At 41.4% G+C, this 19,639-nt stretch overlaps 1 protein-coding gene and 1 long non-coding RNA gene across 4 annotated transcripts in view; both read right to left on the bottom strand.

Moving 5' to 3' along the window:
- LOC107612818 overlaps positions 1 to 512 on the bottom strand; it is a 2,678-nt gene extending 2,166 nt beyond the window's left edge. The window contains exon 1 of one of the 2 annotated variants that reach the window (XR_002352379.1): positions 210 to 512. This is a non-coding gene — a long non-coding RNA (uncharacterized LOC107612818). The remainder of the gene's footprint in view (positions 1 to 209) is intronic. The other variant, XR_001613861.2, reaches the window with a different exon arrangement.
- LOC107612817 (DEAD-box ATP-dependent RNA helicase 5) lies at positions 9,009 to 19,383 on the bottom strand. 2 transcript variants are annotated; one of them, XM_016314568.2, is made up of 7 exons: positions 19,112 to 19,382; positions 17,666 to 18,244; positions 15,911 to 15,999; positions 14,658 to 14,757; positions 13,298 to 13,552; positions 12,655 to 12,815; positions 9,009 to 9,791 (listed from the first exon to the last, which is right to left on the bottom strand). In XM_016314568.2, the coding sequence occupies exons 1-7, from the start codon at positions 19,265 to 19,267 to the stop codon at positions 9,491 to 9,493; spliced, it is 1,641 nt and encodes a 546-aa protein (XP_016170054.1). In that variant the 5' UTR covers positions 19,268 to 19,382; the 3' UTR covers positions 9,009 to 9,490. The 2 variants fall into 2 exon arrangements, with proteins under 2 accessions (XP_016170054.1, XP_020964992.1); XM_021109333.1 differs by lacking the exon at positions 13,298 to 13,552 and having other exon boundaries at positions 19,112 to 19,383.

The raw sequence follows: 19,639 nt of genomic DNA, 5'->3' as shown, positions 1-19,639 counted from the left end.
GCACGGATTTCTATGCATGTGATTCAATGGTTCTCCATTTAAATTGGTTCTCCATTTAAATTCTCTAAAAATTTAAAAATGCCCTGTCTAAAGCAACTTCTCCGTTTCTCCACTCATTCTTCTTTTTGTATCATCTTATTTGTTCTAACATTATGAGAGAAATGAAGGAAATGCTAGATAAAGCACCATGGATAAAGTGGGATGATTACCAGGCTTGGCGGCGCTTCTTGGCAGCAATAGCGGCGGCCACCTTGGCAGAGAGAGTGAACGAATCATTCTTCTTTCTGAGCATTTTGCAAATGGCTTTGCTCTTCTTCCTTCTCACGGGCTCACGGCGTCATTATCCTTCGCCATTGCCATGGTATACTGCGTCGCTTGAGAAATAAACTCTGAAGGTTTAGATCTTTCGGGATAGAGACTGATATCAGGGTTGGAACATCAACTATATATAGCTTCGTCTAAACCCTACCCCATTTAGGGTTTAGTTCTTGAACCCGCCGCCAGCCCTATGATTTTGAAGTTGGAGTTGGAGACCATTCTTTTTGGACTGAAATTCAGTAACCATTCCATCTATTTTTTTTTTGGACAACCACTCCAACTACTTAAAGGTGAGCTGGGTAAAACGTGAGCCAGGGGCAATGTAGCCTACTCTTAAACGGGCCACATTTCGGCTGACCGAGCTGAATCAGCCCACGACATAAATCCACTGACATTTGCAAAGCCCGCGTACGCTGCTACACGAGGTCATGAGCACATTCCGTGGCAGTCTGCACTATGCATAGTGGATAGTGCACACCATTCTCTTTCTCTTTTTCTTAAATTTATTTGTTTATTTAGTTGGAAACCTTATTCTAAAATACAGGTGAGAACATTATTAAAAAGGTTTTTTATTTAAATTGTTAGAAGATAAAAACTCGAGCCAGAAATTTTATTTTATATTCACCATCACTTTTAATTATCAGTCTAATACTTTTAGTCTGATAATATTACTAACTGCTAACCAAAAATAATAATTAACAATAAATTATGATAACCCTTTAATATTAACCGATATAATATACAACTAAAGGTTTAACCAAAGATTGGACCTATCATAGGACAAGAATAATTATTGTACATATTTTGTCCAAACATATAGAGACTAATGATAATGATAGAGACGAAGATAATGATAGATAATTTCAACCTGAGGTAGGTAAAGTACTTTTCGAAAAACGAATTGTCATCCTTACATAGGATATTTTAGGACAGTTCAAGTCATTCCCAAGTCACTTCGTAAAATATATTGTGTTACGGTCCAGCCCAGGACTCCTGCGGGTCAACCCGACCCGAACTCCACCCGGCCCGGCTACGCGCCCTTCAACCGATCCGGACACGCGTCCCATACAGCTCACACACAGCTATGGGACAGCGTCCCTGAAAATATGGGCCTGACCTCCAGAGGGGCCCAGGGCTGACATGTATATAAGGGGAAGAATGGCTCTTCCCCCGAGGTACGTCACATCCCTACACCACCCTCATTTCGCCTGCACATATTCTGACAAGAGCGTCGGAGTGTCTTTGCAGGTGGCACCCTCCCTCTCTCTCTCACACGACGTGCTCGGGACCTCCCCAGTCCGGACTGGAAGACCGTGACCAGACGAGCCCTTTCCTTCACCCCGGGTCCTGACCCGAACCGTCCGGTAATCGACCTACCGAACATTGGTGCCGTCTGTGGGGATCGTCCATGGACTTCGTACTAGTCCAGACAGGGACCGGCAGCGAGGCCGCGCCCCCCGTGCTTGGGGGAGGCGCCGTTTCGACAGAAACCCGACAACAGCAGAGGTCGCCTCCGAGGGATGCGACGCAGACTCACGAAAGACGCCCCTTCGGAGGAACTGGCGACAACCACGCCAGGATAATGCAAGAGTTGCGCCATAGGATGCAAGACTTAGAACGCCGGCTAGCCGAAAGAGAACGCGACCGCACCCCGGAGCGAAGCCCCACCCGTTCCCGTTCAAGGAGCCGCTCGAGGCGCTCACCCAGCCCCCAATACGAGTCGGAGAGCACGGGGGGACGGGGACGAGCCAGAAGAAGAAGTCGAGACCCCATCATTTACGCCCGACACGAGAGACGGCGTGCGTCGAACAGAGGCGAAGAGGACGGCCGTCGGGAGAATGACGAGCCAGGGAGAACTACCCGGGGACCAGTAATAATAGGAGCGACCCCTTTCCACCGTTCCGTACTCGAGGTCCGGCTGCCGAAACACTTCGACAAGCCAACAGACATGAAATATGATAGAACACAAGATCCCCTGGAACACTTGACGGCCTTTGAGGCCAGAATGAATCTGGAAGGGGTAGGAGACGAGGTCAGATGTCGCGCCTTCCCGGTCACCTTGGTGGCGGTCTGGGTAAAACACCCAAACCGTTCCCCCGAGTTGGGAAGTTCACCAATTATACCCCCCTCACAGCACCAATCGCCGAAGTTTACCAACAAATAGCGGGAAAGGGGATACTGTCAAAGCCCCGACCTCTGAAGGACAGAACGGGAGGAAATAAGAACCTCTACTGCGAGTACCACAAGGGTTATGGACACAAGACCCAAGACTGTTTCGACCTAAAAGACGCCCTGGAGCAAGCTATCAGGGATGGGAAACTTGCCGACTTCTCCCACCTTATACGGGAACCAAGGAGACGTAACTGGGACCACGATAGCGAAGAAAGATCCCGGCCAACAAGGCAACGGCAGGAACCAGAGGGTGACGACCACGGCCTTACGGTGGTAAACGTGGTAACGGCCAGAAATACCGCCCCAAGGTCAAAGTCAGCACAGAAAAAAGACGCCAAGGTCCTAGCGGTCTCCACCTCGACAGGTAGAAGTTTCCGAGGTATCCCGCCCATCTCCTTCGGCCCAGAGGACCAATGGTTTGACGAGGCACCAGAAAGTCCGCCCATGGTCATCACGGCGAGAGTCGGGACGGGCCTCATCAAACGAATCCTGGTAGATACGGGGGCAGACTCAAACATCATGTTTCGAAACGTTTTCGATGCCCTGGGACTAAGGGACACCGACCTGACGACCCACCAGCACGGTGTGGTAGGGTTGGGGGACTACTTCATCAAGCCGGACGGAATCATCTCACTCCCGACCTCTGTGGGACAGGGACAAAAGCGACGAACAGTCATGGCGGACTTCGTAATATTACGAGACTCCACGGCTTATAACATCATCCTGGGGAGAAAAACCATTAACGACCTGGGGGCCGCAATTAGCACAAAGCTGCTAGTGATGAAGTTTATCACTGATGACGGATCCGTAGGATCCATCAAAGGCGACTTGGAAACGGCAGTCGCTTGCGACCACGCCAGCCTCTCTCTCAGGAAAAAATCCAAAGAAGCGTCTGGGGGCTGACCTAGACGCCAGAATAGACGACAAACCTAGACCAGAGCCAGAAGGGGACTTGGAAAAGTTCAGGGTCGGTGAGGAGGACGATAAATTCACATTCATAAACAGGAACCTCCCCCACGAAATGAAGGAGCCATTGATGGAAATGATCAGGGCTAATGCCGACCTCTTTGCCTGGACGCCCGCCGATATGCCCGGGATAGATCCCCAGCTCATATCGCATCATCTGGCCGTCAAGGCGGGAACCAAGCCAGTGGCCCAGAGGAGGAGAAAAATGTCGCAAGAAAGAGCAGAAGAGATAGCCAGGCAAACGGCCAGCCTCCTAGAAGCAGGATTCATCCGAGAACTGGACTACTCGACTTGGTTGTCAAACGTGGTCCTGGTCAAAAAGCACAATGGGAGGTGGAAAATGTGCGTAGACTATTCTGACCTCAACAAGGCGTGTCCCAAGGATTGCTACCCTCTACCTAACATTGACGCACTCGTTGACGCGGCGGCGGGGTACCGGTACCTGAGCTTCATGGATGCCTACTCAGGATACAATCAGAAACCGATGCACCGACCTGACGAAGAAAAAATGGCGTTCATAACACCAGGAGGAATCTATTGTTACAGGGTGATGCCCTTCGGTTTGAAAAACGGTGGGGCCACGTACCAAAGGCTGATGAATAAGATATTCAGTGAACTCATAGGCAAAACAGTAGAAGTCTACGTGGATGACATACTCGCGAAGACTACGCAACCCAACGACCTCCTTAGCGACCTAGATGGTGTTTTTTCGTCCCTCCGACAACACGGCATGAGGCTTAATCCGCTCAAGTGCGCGTTTGCCATGGAGGCCGGTAAGTTCTTGGGATTCATGATTACTCAAAGAGGGGTGGAAGCTAACCCCGAGAAGTGTCAGGCAGTTCTCCAGATGAAGAGCCCGGGCTGTATCAAGGACGTCCAACGACTTGCCGGGAGGTTAACGGCTTTGTCCCGATTCCTCGGTGCGTCAGCAGCAAGAGCCCTACCTTTCTTCAATCTAATGAAAAAAGGAATGACGTTCGAATGGACCCCAGCATGCGAGGAGGCATTCAACCACTTCAAGCAGATTTTAGCGGCACCACCAGTTCTCGGAAAACCCAGGGCCGGAGAACCACTTTATCTCTACCTATCGGTAACCGAGGAAGCAATGGCCACGGTGCTCGTCAGAGAAGGGGAAAAGACCCAACAGCCCGTTTATTTTGTTAGCAGGGTCCTCCAAGGACCAGAACTGAAATACAGCAAGCTGGAAAAACTAGCGCTGGCACTCCTAGTCTCCTCCCGAAGATTAAGACAATACTTCCAGAGCCATCGTATAGTCGTAAGGACGGACCAGGCGATTCGCCAAGTACTACAAAAGCCTGACTTGGCCGGTAGGATGATGACCTGGGCCATTGAGCTCTCCCAATACGACCTACAATATGAACCCCGACACGCGATCAAAGCTCAGGCAATGGCAGACTTTCTGGTTGAAGTGACGGGGGACCCTCCCGAGGAAACGGGCACACGGTGGAGGCTCCACGTTGACGGGGCCTCCAACCAAACGTCCGGGGAAGCAGGGGTCATCCTAGAAATCCCAGCAGGGGTCATCTATGAACAATCGACTAAGTTCGAGTTTCCAGTGTCGAACAACCAAGCAGAATATGAAGCTCTCTTGGGCGGACTAACATTAGCTCGGAAAGTCGGAGCGACAAAGGTCGAAGTATGCAGCGACTCGCAAGTTGTCACCTCGCAGGTAAACGGAAGCTACCAAGCCCGGGACCCCCTCCTGCAAAAATACTTGGAAAAGGTTAGAGAAATAACGAGTCAGTTCCAGGAGGTCATCATCCAACACGTCCCAAGAGAAAGGAACACGCGGGCGGACCTCCTGTCTAAGCTAGCGAGCACAAAGCCAGGGTCGGGTAACCGGTCCCTCATCCAAGGCATGGTGAAGGAACCAACGGTCACCCTCCATTTGACGAAGTCAAGCCCCTCGTGGCTAGACTCCATCACCAACTTCCTAGAACTCGGCAAGTTACCCGAGGATGAGAAGGCAGCCAAAGCCTTAAGAAGGGAGGCAGCCATATACGCAATTATACAGGGACAACTATTCAAAAAGGGACTCAGCCAGCCCCTGTTGAAGTGTTTGCACTCCGACCAGACGGACTACGTGCTTAGAGAAGTCCATGAGGGGTGTTGTGGACACCACATCAGGGGCAAAGCCCTAGCAAGGAAGCTCATCCGAGCAGGATACTATTGGCCAACAATGATGAAAGACTCAAATGAATTTGTCAAAAGATGCATAAAGTGTCAACAAAACGCCAACTTCCACAAGGCACCGGCCTCCGAGCTAAATTCTCTGACGACTACTCAACCTTTCGCACAATGGGGAGTCGACCTCCTGGGGCCTTTCCCGGTCGGCCCAGAACAAGTCAAATACCTCATTGTCGCCATCGACTACTACACTAAATGGGTGGAGGCTGAACCGCTGGCTACGATATCGTCCTCCAACTGTCGGAAGTTCATGTGGAAGCAGGTGATAACCCGTTTCGGTATCCCGGAAGTCGTTATCTCAGACAACGGGACCCAGTTCACAGACAAGAAGTTCAGGGAGTTCCTCTCTGGCCTAGGGATAAAGCAAAAGTTCTCCTCGGTAGAACATCCCCAAACAAACGGGCAGGTAGAAGCCGCAAACAAAGTCGTCCTCCTTGGTCTAAAGAAGCGCCTAGATAACAAGAAAGGAAGCTGGGCTGACGAACTCCCCTCCGTCCTATGGTCTTACCGGACAACCGAGCAAAGCGCTACGGGAAAAACTCCCTTTCGCCTAACATACGGGGTCGATGCGGTGATACCAGTCGAAATCGGCGAACCGAACCCCCGAGTACTACTCGCGGGCATGAGCGAAACGATCGAAAAGGACCTGATTGAAGAAACAAGGGAGATGGCCCACCTGACAGAAACGGCGCTGAAACAAAGAATAGCTCTGCGTTACAACGCAAAAGTCCTCAAACAAGATTTCGAGGAAAGGGACCTCGTCCTGCGACGCAACGACATCGGCGTCCCGACCCCAGGGGAAGGCAAGCTGGCGGTAAATTGGGAAGGTCCCTACAGGGTAAGGGAGGTACTCGGCAAAAGTGCTTACAAGCTCGAAAGACTCGACGGCAAGGAAGTGCCCAGAACATGGAATGCGGGTAGCCTAAGAAGGTTCTACCCATGACCAGACGATTCGCCGAACTGAGAACCTAAAGAAATAGTAAATACCTGCTTTGTTCGCATGACAATCTACCTTTTTATCTTGTCAAATATTCACCATATTGATTAATTTGCTTGGCTAACGATTAACTCATACTTATCAAAAAAAATTTTTTTTTTCTTGTCTACTTCTTCCCTACGTGCGCCGCACACGAGCGCGTCTTAAAACGGCAGACCGGGACTGATCACCCCGGGGGCCATCTTCGTTACGGCCAAAGCCAACTGCGACGACAACACGACCACGGCAATCCAAGCCATAACTATCACAAAACGGGAAAACGGGCGCGAGCCCCCCAAGAGAAATAACAACAGATACAATAAACGACAACCTGGCCAAACGACCAAATAAGTATAACTTATAAAGAGTCAAAACAAAGAACGAGCAATAAGTTGTTCAGCAAACGCATTACAAAATATCCTAAGTTACAAGACTTCACTTCCTCGGCATGTCAACAATCTTTCCGTCCTGGATAGTCTTGAAAACGCCAATTGACGACATGTCGAAATCAGGAGCTGCGATCCTCAGCTGAGCCTTCAGGGCATCTTCGGTCATCGAGATGGCATTCTTCCCTTGCTCCTTGGTCACCTTAAGCTTCTTCTTAAGCTCAGCGGCCTCAGCTTTAGCGGCCTTCGCCTCCGAGACGGCCTGCTCCCGCTCTTTTTTCAAGGCGACAACCCGACCCTGAGCGGCGTTCAGCTGACCCTCCAATGTCATCTCGCGCTCAAGAAGCCGGGCCACGGTCTCATCGGACGCCTTCAACCTCTCCGCAACAAACGACGACTTCTCCTCAGCAGCGCTAAGCTTTCCCCCATCTCGGACAGCTGACCCTGGAGGAGTTCAACTTGAGCCTTAAAGTCATTGTTTGCCTTAACAGAGGACTCAAGCTTCCTCCGAAGCGCCTCCATACCGGATAACTCGAATTCAGCCTTCCGAGCTATCACGGCCCCACGAAGCAAGGTGCGATACATCCACCTCGCCTGTCCGGACAGTTCGGTCTCGTGAAAATGCTCCTTTGTCCCGGGTATCAGTTGGGAGTCAATGAATTTGGTAGCATCAAAGTTCCTCTCCATTATGGTAAGGGCCCCTTCCGGGCTGGAAGACATCTTTCGCTTCTTGGGAGTATGGATAAGCTCCACGTCACTATCCGGATGGGGGGTGAGAGTCGCGTGCCCATCAGCGGACCCTTCCTCACGGGTAGGGGAAGCCTGGCCCCCTGCAGCCTGTTTCCCCGACGCGTCGGTATCCTGGGGAGAAGGCACAGCCTGATTCTCCTTCTCCCCTGAAGGACCCCCCGACTTACCGACGTCCTTCTCTTCGGCGTTCTCGTCGTCACTTGCTTCAAAAAAGGTCTTCATCAGATTCTCAAGACCGGTCACGGTGGCAGACATTTCCACTGCAACAAACAACAGGCACGATTAGTCGTTAGATCCACAGAAACCCAGAAACTACGCCTTTTCAAACTAAGATCATGGCCAAGAACAGTTAAAAACTACACCTATCACGCAAATCACCTAAAACCTACCCAGGAATGGTACCCCTCCCCTAGTTCATCTACCCCACCAATGGAAGGCCATTCAGCAAAAATAAACCAAAACATACAAACAGTAACTACCACAGCAGTGAGGCATAATACAAACATGGGGGGAGAAAGATCAAGAAATTACCTGAAATGGAGTACGAAATTGGAGTGTAAAAGAGAGGCACAAGTTAGCCCGAATAGAGAATCTTTGGATGTCAGGGAGAATAGAAGATGAAAATAGCAAAGTGAGAGGAAGAGAAAAGAAAAACTGTTTAAAAACCACCATGGTAAGCGCGAAAGAAGGCAAGGGCAAAATGGTCTTTGCGCGCAGGATTTTTTCAAATCATTACGAGCATTTAATGCTCAGCGCAAAGAACGAAGCGACGAACAAACGCCTCAGTAGACCAAGAGACACGTGCACCGGAGACGCATCTCTCCCACAGTCAGCCGACTCGACGACAACGCACGAGTAAGGAAATCACGCGTCACCGATCGTCCTCGCGACCATCACTGGCGCGTCGGGGGCACTGTTACGACCCAGCCCAGGACTCCTGCGGGTCAACCCGACCCGAGCTCCACCCGGCCCGGCTACGCGCCCTTCAACCGACCCGGACACGCGTCCCATACAGCTCACACACAGTTATGGGACAGTGTCCCTGAAAATATGGGCCTGACCTCCAGAGGGGCCCAGAACTGACATGTATATAAGGGGAAGAATGGCTCTTCCGTGACCAGACGAGCCCTTTCCTTCACTCCGAGTCCTGACCCGAACCGTCCGGTAACCGACCTACCGAACATATTGAATGTCGACTAGGTACATTGTATTAAATAACAAGGAATCACATATTCTCCAAATTTTCTGGTAGAGGCAATAAAATCGATACAAAAAGTTTCCCACGATCAGATGAAGGAAGTGTTTTTCACTTTTTCTTTTGGCGAGTCCCCGGGAATAACTGCCGATACAAAACTTCAAAAGAATATCCTCATACAAAAAAGAAATTAAATAAACTAAAAATGTTCTATTAACGATACAACATTACAGCTTAACCAAAATTCTGCAAAGGTGGTCACATATATCAAAATTTGAACCTGCACTACTCAAGTCAGAATCCAAAGAGAAAGGGGCATAATACTGCAGTTCTTGCCGATTATTGAGGCTCTCTATCATATTATGCCACCAAAAGGCATGATGGATATCCAAGGCCAGCATGGCTTCCAAGAGTAGCAGGCTTATAGTTCCCCAAGAAAGGGCATGCTCTCATCTTGCAATTGCAATTGCAGAGATGAAATGAAAATAAGGAAATAATTGACCAAAGCTCCTTCAACATTCATTCTTTCATCTCTGATTTATGATGCAGATCTTGCAAGGTTTCAGGTACTTCCTGCTCACATTGTTCAAGAATGCCGATGAGCTGTCCAGCTAGTTCTCCGTCTTCTGCTGTCAAGAAACTGTGCAGAACACCATTGACACTTTCGCGCGCCATCTTTGTCAAAATATGGATGTAAGTGTCAATGGATGGTACAAAACTAGGTAAGACTACAACATCATACCGCCCTATCTCTGCAGTGGAGAGATGCTCCAAATCTATTGCAGAAACCACTGGTCCTGATCTGCTGTTTGAATCCACTCTGTAATGATGAAACAGTGCATCATAAAAAGAAAAACACTTGTATAGCATCTTATATCATCATGAAAATGAAATTGTTCAAGAATCATTGGTTTAGACTTCAAGATTGTATTGTTAGTCAGTCCTTTATATCTTTCAAATGCAACATCATTTACTGTCAGATATGTAATTTGTCAAATACAGATTTTATATCCCTGCATCCAATAAGAATCTCATTCAAATCAAAGATGGACTCTGGTTAATTACTTAATTCTAAAAGGAACATGGTTAACTGTAAATGTTCAAATGGATTAAGAATATGATTGAAAGGTATTGAGGTTTAAGAAGTTCAAAAGTATCTTACAAAATTATCCTAAAGCAAAATTTCCCCTTTTTTCACCATTTATAAATATTATTCTACATCTCTCTCCTTCACTTTTTGCAATCATGTTACTTAGTTGGGGGTTATGGTTAAGAAACAAGAATTAATATTGCATAAGTTTCCTAAATTGGCACTTATTTAAGAAAATGGAGAGTGTATACTGTTAAACAATTGACATGAATCATCTCAGTTTCTATTAATATACCATGATAGCTCAGAATTCATATAACCTAAGTGCTAAGTGGGAAACTAGCAGGAAAGGCTTTATTCCCCTAAGTGTGATGAGAGGGGGTTGCAGAAATTCCATGATTTTAACAAGATTTTTAGCAATTTCTTTATTATCGAAGACAAATCATTAGACATCTAAAAAGTACACCATAGCAGAGAAACCTTTTGCTCTTTTAGTTAGCATCACAAGCAAATGACAGTGGAACATTAAAGACACTCTTTTTAGTAACATCTGTTCCTTTTTTTTAAAAAAACATGGATAGTCGATGAAACAAAAGTAGTGTCCCGGACTAGAGGAGAAAAGAACAAAAATACACGTGTTCTCTTCCTTCAAAGATTCAAAGGGATAAACCCTCTCCCTTTCAGTCTCCATGCAAACCCAAAGATCTTCAACTAGTCATTTTCGGCTTTCATGTGGAGGCTTTTGAAATTGAAATCCCATTTAAGATGTCAAATCAAAATACATGAAATTCATTCATATACCTATATCCTTCTAAGAGAAAATATTAAGTGGGTTATCCAAAATTATAGAAGGTATGTATAAGATATGTTTTAAGATCTTTTAACAACAAAAAATAAATAAATAAATTAAGAAGCATAGCTGAAACATTATACGAATTGCCCAAGTACAATTACAATTAATTAGTTCAATTCAGGACAAAAATTAACCAGAAAAATTGTAGCAAAGAAATAAAGGAATGGATATCCGAATATATCTAGGTAAGGAGCTAAAAGAAGAGCACTCCATACCCTCAAACGTATTCGGGGTTAGACACTTGATATTTGCCACCTTCTGAACTAAACGGTTATTGATTTCATGTCACCGTTTGGTTATTCCGGAGGCAAGATGTAAAAACAATATTTTCAAAAAGATTAAAAAGATCCTTGAACTTGAGAATAATGTGATTTTTAAATAGCACTTAACATCCAATAATTCTCTTCAAGGATTAATCTAATGATTTCCTCTAAACAAGATTCATGTATATGGTAGACTAGTAGGATATCCAAAACTAAACAAATGATGTCTACAACTTTTACACATTTCAACTCTCGATTGAATTTGTTTTGTGAGGTTAGTTTTCTTTTGAGCTAATTTTATGACCTGTTTGCTAATGGTACATTGGTACACATCATACAAAATTCTAGACCAAAATAAATAACAAGGAATGATTTGAACTGATAGCTAGGCTTGACACATAAGAATCAATTGGAATGGAAAAAGACCACGGATTTGAGAGTCTTGACCATTGTGTGACCTAGATACCACCGACATGCCGAAAAGCTTTCGGAGTTGGATACGCCGGCAACATATGGATGCGTGAGTCTACAACATCTCTAGCAATGTCGCTCTGTTTTTCCGTTATTTTCAAATGCAGATACGAGTCCAACACAGCTTCGACTTTGGTATATGTTCCTACTAATCTTGGGCTTTCATCTAGGAAAAGTAAGACTACAAAAAGGGGATTCTAGCATGTGGGATGTTAGAGTTGATGCCAACAGCCCTGATCTCAGTAAAGTTTAGTATTTGACATAGATGAACCAGATATAGAAACTGTGGTGTTTGCGGATGATGGGCATAGAGGAGAAGAAATTGATACATTTTCTGTTAACGGGACAGTGGGAGTGAATTAAAATTTAGGACAATAGACATTATTTTAACAATTGCAATATTCTAAGACTTTTTAATGCAGCTATATTTACTTTCATATTTACAATATGACATTACATTATTTTAATGTAGTATTTATGTTTTATTGTATAACATATCCTGGACGTGTTGTATCCACTAATTTTATAAATATAAAAAAAGCGTGTTGCGGTATCAATGCTTCCTAGGGTGTGACACCCGATGCCAACCAAAATAGACTTTAATTAGAATAATTAAGCAAAATAAACTAGCTAGATCAAGAGATAAAATAAAATAAAAACATGTTCTATGTCAATTTGTATGCCTCAGGTGAATGAGATGAACCCTGTATGGGCAAAGGGGTTTTCACATCTTCAAAGGTGGTGATGTAATAAACACGGCATGAAGACACAGATCTGGCATGTCAAGATGCCCTGACAGGCATGAGCACCTTTGAATATCCCACCTTAATAGTTACAAACCTATACTACATTTTTCTCTTAACCTTTATATTTTCTTAAGGATATCTTTGGAGTAGTGAAACTATTAGGAAACGCACTACAACAGGGCTCCTTTTCCAAATGGTGTGTGTGAAACAAAACTGCAGACCAAACTGTATATAGAAGCATTAATTAATAGATGCTTTACCTGTCATTAGAGCTTGCAGTATTAGAATCAAGTGAAATGCAACAACCCCTTCCTTTGAGAGTTTTTACCAACTTATTACACTTGATGTCTTTCCTTAAGATATATAGCATGTTTGAATTATGAGAACAGCTGCTCCGAAATTGATCAAGGGCTTCAGTGCTCTGCAAGAACAAAACACAATCTTATCCGTCTATGCAAATAAATATAACAAATGCTTAACCAATGGCAATAAATTTTCCTTGCTTTGTCTTTCCTTTTTCCCTTTTTTTTTTTTGTTTATATGGCAATAATTTATGTCCTCATAAAACAATCATCCTATGCTTATAAATTAAAAGAAATTGTGACCGTGTTTATAGTTTTAATAATAACATTATATTTCATTGGGTTAAAAACTTGAAATTAGTAACAAAGACTGTAGCACTTCTTGGAAAATTTAAGTAATACAATATTAGGAAATATATGAGTAAACAATATTTTACAAGCTAAGAAAACATTACAAATTACCCTTTTCTATAAAAATACCCAGAGTGCCCTTTAATTTATTTCAGTTAATAATGTCAAAGAAGATAATATTTACTACAGTAAAAAATGGGTAACTAAGTAGTAACTGCAATATATGAACTTAAACAATAGAATGTCCTACCCTAAGAAGCTTATCTTCATCTGATGTGCACACCCGGACAGACTGGATAATGCATGAACTTAGGCTGGTAATTGTATTACTGAGTGAGAGTCTACAGATTGACCCATTTAGAAGATGCCGAACCATTGGGATAGACATATGGTTAAAGGAATCATTGAAAACCAAAACACGAGGATCGCTGGAAATAAATGACTTGATGGATTTAATAGTATCAGCGAAACCAGCAGTACAAACAGTATTAAGCCCATCAACAACCTATTTCATACAGAAAAAGTAATAAAAGATGATAAATAGCATGAACTATGCACGAAAAGATACCTGAAATAGAACTATTTGTGATAAAATTAGTTCTTTTTGAGAAGAAACCCATTTTTGAATCCATGCTAATTTTCATACTAAAAAAATGACTGTAGTTTGCACACAAACAAAAAATGCAAGATTTGGCCTGGTAGAACAAAGCACGTGTATATATGAGCTTCTTGTAGACTTTCTATGTTAAATAGTAGGTCTTAGACTTTTAAGAATCCCAATATTGCAAGAGAGAATTAAGGAAGAGCATTGACAAAGCTTTGAAACCCTCTCCCCCTCAATTTGAATCCTCATACATCCTCCTCCCTCTGACCACCCCTTGCATGTTAACTCCTTGCTCCCCCAACAGTATTTCTTGTATCCACTTCACCAGCCAATATCACAACAATCCAACCCACCTCATTAACTGACTCAGCAACTCCATCATTTCAAGCTCCAGCAACCACAACAATCAATTGCATAAAAGACTAATGAATATTTTAAAAATAAAATGTTGTGCATAAAATTTGTACAGCCAGAAATATTTGACTTTTGGTCAAACATCAATTTTGTAAATATTTCTATATTATCATCATTCATGTGGTGTACATGTCTGAAAGTCTATTGGTACACACAGAAGGGCTATGTGAACCATTCACCTGAGTACCATAGAAATTACCATAGAGTGTGGCTTCATCCATTACAAACGTATAATGGTAAAATTCTCAAATCCATTGTGAGGTTTTCTTTTACATATTTTTTCCTTTTATTTTTTCAATTAATAAATTAACATTATTGACGTTTTTTTAAATACCCTATCAAAATGTAAATTTGCTTATTACTTTCTTTTGAACCATTATAAGTTCAAAATTACTCGTGCTGCAATAAATTTTTTAATCTTTATCATAATTAATAGGGACATATACTTTTTCAAATTCATTTATTTTTATATTAATATAGTTTTTAAATTCTCTAGGTTTCTAAATTTGACCATTAAACTGGTATGAAAACACCAAATAATAATAATAATAAAAAACGTCTTCTACAGTTGGATATTGAAAAGAAAAGCTACCAATATGGAGACATCAGATATGTCAATGGCCTTCAATGATAGAAGCTCCATTAATCTCTCTGGAGTAGAAACAAGAAACTCAGGTTCACAACTTTTCAACCTGTTTAAGACAGAACAAATAATTATAAGAAGCTGTTCAGATCAATAAGTGTGTGCATGCATAATTGCATATTAAAACATTCATGCAAATCACGATCCCAAAGGTGAAGTAACTCATTTTAACAACATTAATTACTAAAAGTAGACTAATAAGAACTTGCACTTGCTAACCCCTAAAGTAACCACCTTTCTATAAAGAGGATTCCTTACTATAGAGCTTCTTGTATCCAATCCATCCACTTTAAGCCTGGCTCATTCTGTAAGTACAACCTCTTTCTAGTTTGACAAACATATCTAGAGGTTCAAATCCCCATGCAAGTCAAACCCTTTATTGGACATTTATGTCAAATAGAATTAATACCATGACAGTTTTCCATGTGTTTGTGGAAGAGATTGTTAGCAATCGGTGGTAAGTAATTAATGGGCCTTAGTGCTTAGGAACAACTAGTCAGCTAATCAGATATCTCAAATAGGAAATAATACACATTTCTCTCTAGTTTTCTTGCATATTGTCAGACTGGGATCAAAGGACAATGTAACACATTAGTTAGTGTCCTGTTGGAAAAGAAGTTTAATACTGTTTCCGATTGAAAATGAGATTCATTAATAAGAGAGAACAGAATACAAAATGAGAGGATAAAGTAGACAGATAGAAACAAAAGAAGATGCACTCCCAAGAGAATGAGCAATGTAAACATAAGAATTTTTTTTATACAAAAATTTAAACATACAAATTATAAGCACTACATACAAATTGAAAGCGCTTCCACATATAGGATAGATTGACTTAAAGCTGTTTGCACTTTATTTCAGAGTGTGATTTCTATCCAACATGTTGAGCTTCTTTTATTTTAAACCCTTTTTTGAAGATATGTCAAGATATAAAAAGCATAACCTCATTGATGAATTTTGCTTTTGATAATCCATTTTTGTATTAAGATAATCTCTTGTCCACTATGTCTTTTGTGTTCTTCCTCTATTCATAGTATAATTTGTTTCTAAAAGAACTTGAAGTTAAACGCACTTTATCCAAGAAAAATAAAGAGAATGATCAGAGCCAAAATTTACATATGCAATCTCAACATTGTGCCTTAAGTATCACACAAATCAATATCTATACGATGAAAAACCAAAGTGGAAGTTCCAACACGTACCCTTGAATTTGATGATCTAAGGTAGCACCTGAATGAATACTCACAGTATGTATTCCTAGTGATTTCAAAGGCTTGCACACTGTTCTGACCTGCATATCAATTTCAATTTTCAGAGTCCAAGTAATCACCAATCAAGTCAAATGGCAAAATGCATATTAATAGAAACAAGTTGCGAAATTGCCATTCCCTTTTTATCACATAGCACATACTGGAGAGGAGACATCATGTATTTTCTTATGTAATAGGGTGTGTTCGATCAGCTCCAACAGCCAAGTCTCTAGTTGTATAAGCACCAGCCTATTTAAAGTAGGTTCTTCTCTATTAGCTTCAGACGAAATGAACTATAGTTAGTACTAATCTCTAGGTACTTAGTAGGCTATCAGATCTCAATGTAGTTACTCTAATTAATATGCTCTACGTCTACATCCAAGTCCTTAGCTTGTGACAGAAGTTGCTCAGCCTATTTATAAACATGATACATCTATTGCGTAACCATTCATGCATTAATTCTACAAGGTTCTCAGATTCAATATTTCTTCCCTTGAACTCTGTTTATCTCTCTCTTCTTTGATAACTTTCAATATTTTCTTTCAATTTCTTGCTCCCAAACAAAGCTCTAAGCACACAAAAGAGGCCCACATCATGAACTACAGACAGCAGTGACTCTTGCAAGCATTCATACGAAGTGTATCAGTCTCTTCCATTATATTGATAAGAAAAAATTAGAGCGAAGGATAAAGGGATAAGAAAAGGATGAAGAACCTCCTGAACACGTATCATATATTCTTTTCTTTTGTTAGAAAAACAAAAATATTATTACAAAATAAAATAGTACAGAGAGGATAACATATCCTCACCAAAAAGAAAGAAAATAAAGCATAAAACTACTGCAAGATTGAGCCATGTAACAAAGCGTCGAAATTTCTCTACATATCTAGTTATCTACAAAGAAACATATCTTGAGAAACCATTTGCAAAACACCACACTTAGAAGGTATAATATTGGCATAGTTTTAGCTAGATTTTGAGTCTCAAAGCCGACAAACTTTGGCGTACAACAACTCACACAGACCCTTTGAGCCAAGCCAAATGTCTCCCAAAGTGTAAAACAAGCTTGATCCATACATAATTTACAGCCAAACAATGCCCAAAAAAGAAAAAGAATCAAACAGACAACAATGTGGATTATGAAACTACTACAACAGAATACACGTATGAGGAGAAAAAAATCAAAGGACAACTTTTTGCACCGCACCCTTATCATTATGCTATTGAGGACAAGCATCCAAACAAAATGAGAACAACTTTGAATTTATAAACAAATTTGTCTCAAAGAAAAGTGTAACTCACGTTGTAGGCATACTCAAGAATTCAAAGTATGACTTAGAAGAAACCAACCTAGATGATTCAAGAGACCCAATCTTTTTCATCATAAGCAGAAAGATGAGGAGAATAAAGTTTTAAGTGTTTAATGAAATTCAGTGACCAAATCCTTTCTATCATAATGTTTACACACAATCTCAAATATAGTTAAAATTAAGCCATTTTAAAATATCTGAACACAATTCAAACTTCCAGTATTTCAAAAAATATCATTTAAAGATAGCCTGAAAAGTTCCATAACTCAATCTCCCTTTTGAAAATATGTGAGGGACAAGAAGTTGGTGGGAGCATGAATTAATTTACTAACCTTTTACTGGATGAAAAGGGGACCAACATTGAAATTGTAAGCATGAGCAAGGAAGTTTATCTGACCTGTAAAGCTTTTTCTTGGGAAGGTACAAGGAATAAAAGGAAAGGACTGGCAAAAGATAAGCCTTGCTTCTCTTTTCTCACAAATGTATCAGCTACACCAGAAACAATCCATGCAACTTGCTCAGTAGTGGCAGAGATTCCACTGGTTTCTATCAGATCTTTCCCTGTAGAATAACACTTTAGAAACTCTAATCCCCATGTGTCAACAGACAAAATGTTATCCTCTCCATCAGAATAGGCATCACCATGGTGCAATGCATTTTCAATTGAACTTAGACACAAAAAGACAAACTTAGAAGGCAACTCTGACAATTCACATTTTCGTTGTTGCACACCACCACAACGGTCAGCCATGTCGGTCACCTCAATGACAGGCTGATTTTCCACTTGCAAACAAATTGATTTCTTAGAAATATTCCCACCAAATGTGTTTTCCCTTTTAGTTGCACTCTCCTCTCTATGGGGAACCTTTTCTTTTGTGGTGAGTTTTTTCTTTCCAGGAGCTTTTCTTTTAAATTTCTCTTTCCCATGATGATCATTGAATGGATCATCAGGAGAAGGCAGACTAAAGCACATTCCCTGAAATACCAAGGAACAAAAGTCATTTCCACAAGTCTTTTACACAAGAATTCACAGTAGCTATGATTTTAATATGGTCATATCACAAGGTTAAGTTTACTTCATTCTAGGAGAAAGACACATCATGGGACATGTGAAAATTCGCCAAAAAAGAGGTGGGTGAAGGTTTATGCAAGTTGAAAATAGGATAGATGTGAAGAATCACACTGAAGATTTAGTGTTTGACTGTAAAAAAAAAAGGAAAAGAATTTTCAATAAAACATAAGGCTTTGTCAGAATTTGTTAATAACATATATATATTGCAATAAGAGCACCAATGCTTTCTGGGTGTGTCTTCAACAAAGAACAAAGAGCATGCAACTGCTACAAATTAATTGATTTCAACCAGAAACAATAGTTATATCATCTACTAATTAAAGTTTTCCTTTAGAATGAGAGTTAATAAGAATCAAACTCCATTTCCACTACAATTGCATTGACTGATTTTTGTTATCATGCTAGCACGCATTTCTATCATTCTATGTATACAATTCAATTCTATGGCTCTATATTAAATTCTCTAAAACATCGAAATGCCCTGTCTAAGGTAACTTCTTATTTGTTCTAAATTCACCATAGAAACCAATAAATAAATAATAAAAATAAAAGCCTAAAATGCGATCAAGTACTTCCAGAATGATGGTAATGCGAGAGTGAAGTATACAGGATGAAACGACAAAGTCATAAAACTATGGATTCAACTTGACAGCGGAACTAAAGAAATGAAAAATAAATGAATAAAGTAAAACCTTACAAGAAAATGAAAGTAACAAAGGGAAAATAAGAGAAGAAAAGGTAGAGAGTTTTTAAGGGATTTGTTTTAGGTACCTGGCACATGCGGCGTTTACCGGCCTTGCGGCGCTTCTTGGCGGCAATAGCAGCAGCTGCCTTGGCAGAGACAGTGGAAGAGTCATTCTTTCTTCTGAGCTTTTTGCATATGGCTTTGTTCTTCTTCCTTCTCACAGCATCATCACCTTTTGCCATTGCTAGTTGCTACAGTAAACTGGCTTGTAGGAAGATGACTTGGTTCTCTGTTTGGTTCGAACGAGAGAGATTACTATTAGGGTTGGAACGTTAAAGACATCCAATGGCATCGTCTGAACCCTATAAAACAAACAATTTAAAATTATCCAAATTGGGAAACACATCCGATGGAGGTTTAGGGAGTATTAGAGATATAATCATTAATATTACCTTTTTTTTATAAGCTAAATTATTTTTAATTATATAAAATAATTAAAATATTTTTTATTTTAATAATTAATATTATATATTATTTCTAAATTTATTTTAAAAATACATGTTAAAAATAAAATTAGACATGCTAATACGAAATGGTATTTAAGTGTATCCAAA

This window comes from Arachis ipaensis, chromosome B08, assembly GCF_000816755.2.
Source record: "Arachis ipaensis cultivar K30076 chromosome B08, Araip1.1, whole genome shotgun sequence".
Classification (NCBI taxonomy): Eukaryota; Viridiplantae; Streptophyta; class Magnoliopsida; order Fabales; family Fabaceae; genus Arachis; species Arachis ipaensis.
Note: the sequence above shows the minus strand (reverse complement) of the source record. Positions and strands in the feature narration are given on the sequence as shown.

Bases quoted from the DNA above. Each gene is read 5' to 3' on its own strand.
- LOC107612817 (XM_016314568.2), bottom strand. From the start codon at position 19,267: ATGGCAAAAGGTGATGATGCTGTGAGAAGGAAGAAGAACAAAGCCATA. The intron at 18,245-19,111 runs GTACCTAAAACA...TTGGTATTTCAG, and splicing joins GTAAACGCCGCATGTGCCAG to GGAATGTGCTTTAGTCTGCC. The intron at 14,758-15,910 runs GTACGTGTTGGA...TGTCTTAAACAG, and splicing joins TTAGATCATCAAATTCAAGG to GTTGAAAAGTTGTGAACCTG.